Source organism: Bubalus kerabau, chromosome 4 (genome assembly GCF_029407905.1).
Source record: "Bubalus kerabau isolate K-KA32 ecotype Philippines breed swamp buffalo chromosome 4, PCC_UOA_SB_1v2, whole genome shotgun sequence".
NCBI classification, from domain to species: domain Eukaryota; kingdom Metazoa; phylum Chordata; class Mammalia; order Artiodactyla; family Bovidae; genus Bubalus; species Bubalus kerabau.
Window position 1 is genome coordinate 156,602,765 of NC_073627.1, and position 5,882 is coordinate 156,608,646.

At 40.6% G+C, this 5,882-nt stretch overlaps 1 protein-coding gene across 1 annotated transcript; it reads left to right on the forward strand.

Annotated features, from left to right (window-relative positions):
• The first annotated feature begins 1,351 nt into the window (after positions 1 to 1,351).
• LOC129651702 (non-histone chromosomal protein HMG-14) lies at positions 1,352 to 2,266 on the forward strand. The gene has a single exon (XM_055580312.1). The coding sequence runs from the start codon at positions 1,385 to 1,387 to the stop codon at positions 1,688 to 1,690; it is 306 nt and encodes a 101-aa protein (XP_055436287.1). The 5' UTR covers positions 1,352 to 1,384; the 3' UTR covers positions 1,691 to 2,266.
• The last annotated feature ends 3,616 nt before the right edge of the window (positions 2,267 to 5,882 follow it).

A 5,882-nucleotide genomic window follows, 5' to 3' on the forward strand; every position in this document is an offset into this window, starting at 1 on the left:
TCTTTCAGGATTTGGAATAGCTCAACTGGAATTCCATCACCTTCACTAGCTTTATTCGTAGTGATGCTTTCTAAGGCCCACTTGACTTCACATTCCAGGATGTCTGACTGTAGGTCAGTGATCACACCATCGTGATTATCTGGGTCATGAAGATCTTTTTTGTACAGTTCTTCTGTGTATTCTTGCCATCTCTTCTTAATATCTTCTGCTTCTGTTAGGTCCATACTGTTTCTGTCCTTTATCGAGCTCATCTTTGCATGAAATGTTCCTTTGGTATCTCTGATTTTCTTGAAGAGATCTCTAGTCTTTCCCATTCTGTTGTTTTCCTCTATTTCTTTGCATTGATCTCTGAGGAAGGCTTTCTTATCTCTTCTTGCTATTCTTTGGAACTCTGCATTCAGATATTTATATCTTTCCTTTTCTCCTTTGCTTTTCACTTCTCTTCTTTTCACAGCTATTTGTAAGGCCTCCCCAGACAGCCATTTTGCTTTTTTGCATTTCTTTTCCATGGGGATGGTCTTGATCCCTGTCCCCTGTACAGTGTCATGAACCTCATTCCATAGTTCTTCAGGCACTCTATCTATCAGATCTAGGCCCTTAAATCTATTTCTCACTTCCACTGTATAATCATAAGGGATTTGATTTAGGTCATACCTGAATGGTATAGTGGTTTTCCCTCCTTTCTTCAATTTCAGTCTGAATTTGGCAATAAGGAGTTCATGGTCTGAGCCACAGTCAGCTCCTGGTCTTGTTTTTGCTGACTGTATAGAGCTTCTCCATCTTTGGCTGCAAAGAATATAATCAATCTGATTTCGGTGTTGACCATCTGGTGATGTCCATGTATAGAGTCTTCTCTTGTGCTGTTGGAAGAGGGTGTTTGTTATGACCAGTGCATTTTCTTGGCAAAACTCTATTAGTCTTTGCCCTGCTTCATTCTGTATTCCAAGGCCAAATTTGCCTGTTACTCCAGGTGTTTCTTGACTTCCTACTTTTGCATTCAGTCCCCTATAATGAAAAGGACATCTTTTTTGGGTGTTAGTTCTAAAAGGTCTTGTAGATCTTCATGGAACCGTTCAACTTCAGCTTCTTCAGCGTTACTGGTTGGGGCATAGACTTGGATTACTGTGATATTGAATGGTTTGCCTTGGAAATGAACAGAGATCATTCTGTCGTTTTTGAGATTGCATCCGAGTACTGTATTTCGGACTCTTTTGTTGACCATGATGGCTACTCCATTTCTTCTGAGGGATTCCTGCCCACAGTAGTAGATATAATGGTCATCTGAGGCGGGAGGAGCGGCCGCGGTCAGGCTACTCCGCTTTGCGAAGGCTCTCGGTGCGCCGCGGCCCTCAGGCACCCGGCTCTCGCCCGCCCCGTCGCCACGATGCCCAAGAGGAAGGTCAGCTCCGCCGAGGGGGCAGCGAAGGAGGAGCCGAAGAGGAGGTCGGCGAGGTTGTCAGCTAAACCGGCTCCTGTAAAAGTGGAAACGAAGCCAAAAAAGGCGGCGGGAAAGGATAAATCTTCAGACAAAAAAGTGCAAACAAAAGGGAAAAGAGGAGCAAAGGGAAAACAGGCGGAAGTGGCCAACCAGGAGACTAAAGAAGACTTACCTGCAGAAAATGGAGAGACTAAAAACGAGGAGAGCCCAGCCTCTGATGAAGCAGAAGAGAAGGAAGCCAAGTCTGATTAATAACCACACACCGAGTTCCTGTCAGTGGTCCCTGTTTCCCTTCTTGTACAATCCAGAGGAATATTTTTATCAACTATTTTGTAAATGCAAGTTTTTTAGTAGCTCTAGAAACATTTTTAAAAAGGAGGGAATCCCACCTCATCCCATTTTTTAAGTGTAAATGCTTTTTTTTAAGAGGTGAAATCATTTGCTGGTTGTTTATTTTTTGGTACAACCAGAAAATAGTGGGATATTGGATACGGGAGGCTTTGATTGTCTTGGGTGTCAGCTTAACATTCCATAGATGGGGGTAGCTTTTATATCCTGTAACACAAAAGCATACTAAATGACAGTTGGAGTCAGTTGTGCATTTAATGTCTTGAACACTTTAAATTACTTCTCTTCCCATATTGTTTTGGTAGAATTATTTCCTACAGCAAACCACTTTTTGATCTTGGCTCTCCTGGTCAGAATTTTGTGCACTATACTATAACATCTTTGGTCGTGGTAGTCCAGTTTTCCTAGTAACTTGGTTAATGTGCTGTGAACGATTGACAGTTTGGGTATGTAGTGTATATGATATTAAATTGTGAATCAGTGGGACTTATGATGTAACAACATATCAATATTTGAAGATATTGGTACTTGATATCCTGTTAAGAAAAGTTTGCTCCAAATTTTAAGCTGGAAAGTCACTGGAATAACTGTTAAGAATAATAACTACATGATATTTAGATTTTTGGTACATATGTGAAGAATTGTGTACAAATGGAAATGTCTGTGTAGTGATCCTCAAAACAACCAATAAAATCTCAGTTATAAAAGAAAAAAAAAACAAAAAAACAAAAAAAATAATGGTCATCTGAGAAAAGTTCACCCATTCCAGTCCATTTCAGTTTGCTGATTCCTAGAATGTTGACATTCACTCTTGCTATCTCTTGTTTCACCACTTCCAATTTGCCTTGATTCATGGACCTGACATTCCAGGTTCCTATGCAATAGTGCTCTTTACAGCATCAGACCTTGCTTCCATCACCAGTCACATCCACAGCTGGGTATTGTTTTTGCTTTGGCTCCATCCCTTCATTCTTTCTGGAGTTATTTCTCCACTGATCTCCAGTAGCATATTGGGCACCTACTGACCTGGGGAGTTTCTCTTTCAGTATCCTATCATTTTTCCTTTTCATACTGTTCATGGGGTTCTCAAGGCAAGAATACTGAAGTGGTTTGCCATTCCCTTCTCCAGTGGACCACATTCTGTCAGATCTCTCCACTATGACCCGCCCATCTTGGGTTGCCCCACAGGCATGGCTTAGTTTCATTGAGCTAGACAAGGCTGTGGTCCTAGTGCAATTAGATTGACTAGTTTTCTGTGAGTATGGTTTCAGTGTGTTTGCCCTCTGATGCCCTCTTGCAACACCTACCATCTTACTTGGGTTTCTCTTACCTTGGGCATGGGGTATCTCTTCATGGGTGCTCCAGCAAAGCGCAGCCATTGCTCCTTACCTTGGACGAGGGGTATCTCCTCACTGCCGCCCTTCCTGATCTTCAACGTGGGATAGCTCCTTTAGGCCCTTCTATGCCAGCGTAGCCACGGCTCCTTGGACGTGGGGTTGATCCTCCTGGCCACCGCCCCTGGCCTCAGGCGTAGGGTTGCTCCTCAAGTACACTTATGGTGGTAATCATTTCACAACATATATGAATATCAAATCATTATGTTGTACATCTGAAACTAATATGTGTCAACTCTGACTCAAGTTTTAAAAACTGAATATCAATTTGAGGAGAACTGACATCAATAATATGTTGAGTCTTCCAATTCATGAATGTGATCTGCTTCTCCATTTATTTAGAACTTCTTTGTTTCCCTTCATCATCATTTTGTACTTTCTAGCATATAAGTCCCATACATGTTAGATTTACACTTAAGTAGTTCAGTTTTTGAGCAATTGTAAATGGTACTGTAATTTTAATTTTGGTGTCCACAGGTTCATTGCTATATATAGAAATATAATTAATTCTTGAGTGTCAATTTTGTATCATAAGATCTTATTAAACTTATTAGTTACATAAAAAGGTTTTTTTTTTTTTTTTCGGTAGATTCCTTGGGATTTTCCACATAGACAGCCAAACCATGTTATTTGAAAATAGAGACAGTTGTTTCTCTTTCTTTCTGATCTGCATGCCTTTTATTTCCTCTTCTTTCTTCCTTATGTTGCATGAATTTGAGGCTCTTGCTTTGTCAGGAAACAATTCAGAGATAAATTGATAGTAAGAAGTGGATTTATGTAGAGAAAAACTCCACGACCAGAATGTGTGGGCCGTTTCAGAAGATGAGAGGCCTTGGTAAAAACACTCCACAGACAGAGTGTGGGCCATCCCAGAAGGTGAAGGAGAGTGAGAGGGCTTCAAAATATAGTGTGGTTAATTTTTATGGGCCGGGTGGTTTCATAAGCTAATGAATAAGAGGATTATTCCAACTATTTGGGGGGTGGAGAGGAGATTTCCAGGAATTGAGCCACCGTCCACTTTTTGGTCTTTGAAGGCCAGCCTCAGAGCACTCATGGTGCTGGTAGTGTATCATTTAGCTTGCTGATGTGTTACCATGAGTGTACACTGAAGCCAAAGGTCTAGAGGAAGATGAATAGTCCACCATCTTGGACCTAGTTGGTTCTCATTTTCATCGTATTCTGTGGCCATGTCTTTCTTTTAAAGGCTATGCCCTGACCCCTTCCCTCCTGCTTCACTTGCGCTAGTTAGAATTTCCAGTACCATATTGTTTAGTGGTGAGAGTAAACATCCTTGCCTTGTTCCTGACTATACAGGGAAACATTCAGTTTTTCAACACTAAGTATGCTGTAGGATTTTGAAGGTGTTCTTTACCAAATTGAGGAAGTTCTCTTTTATTCTATTTTTCTATAAGTTTTATCATGAATAGGTATTAAATTGGTGAATACCTTTTCTTTATTGATTGACATGCAATCATAAAAAGCAAGGGGTAAGAGCTTTTATAGGCAGAGGGCGAGTGCTACATTCAGAAACAGCACAGTCCACTGTGTCCGTCATCTTCAAATCGGTCATCGGTGGTCTGACCAGCATCACCTTGGTTATTTTAGGTACAGTTAATCTTCAGTTCCAGGGTCAGTTTGTTTTCATTTCTTTGAGGCCAATTATTGGAATTGTGGCAGCTTATTTCATGAGTGTAGTCTGATCATCATGATGTAGTTAACTTCTTCCACCTGGTGGGAGTTTCATTTTCTATAAGACAGCTCACAGGATATGGCTCAGAATACTACCTACAGTCTTTGAGAAGGAACTAAAGATCCTTGACTGTACTTAGTGACTATATTGTTATTATTTGGTCTCCTTTGACTGTTTTCCTTTGTTTCTGCATGTTCTAGTTTCTTTATTTAAACTTATTCCTTGACTGAAGTTTTCCACAGACTAAACGTAGGCACAGGACATGGAGAGGGGAAGGGCCATAGGGTCTTCCTCCATTTCAGTGTCATAGAAATGTAGAAAACCTCTCTGCCTTTGCATCTCTTTACCTTCCTCCATTAAATATTTTCTACATATATTTCTAACCACATCAGACAGTACATAACTTTTTGTCCTCAGCTATCAAACATAATTTTAAAAACTAAAGAAGAGACAGAAAGTCTGCTATATGTACTCATATTTTTGCAGTGCTCTTTCTTTCATTCTGATGTTCTCAGACTCCTTGTTTTATTATTTCCTTCAATTTAAAGGGCTTTCTTCAGCTATTCTTGTAGGATAGGTATGCTGGTGACAAATGTCTTAGTTTTCCTTCGTTTGAAAATGTCATGCATACCTCTTCTCTATTGAAGGATTTATAATTCTGTGTTGACAGTTCTTTGACGTGTCTTGGTGTAGCTTTCCTTGGTTGATCTTTTTTGGGATTTGCTTAGCCTCTGGAATCTCTAAGTTTAGGTCTTTTGTCAAGTTTGAGTTATTTTCAGCCATTATTTATTTGAGCTCTGATATCTTTCTTCTTTTCTTGCAGGATTTCCATTCTCTTGCTTTGTTAGTGGGGATAGAAATCTAGGCTCCTCACATGGTCTCCATTGGCAGCATGGTGATGAAAGCTCCTTGTTGCTGAGTAGGAAGGAGGGTCTTGGCTTTCTACTCAGGCTTCTCTGACGTCACCTGGGGGCAGTCACCTGGGAAGACTGGGGGCTGGGAGCAACTTTCT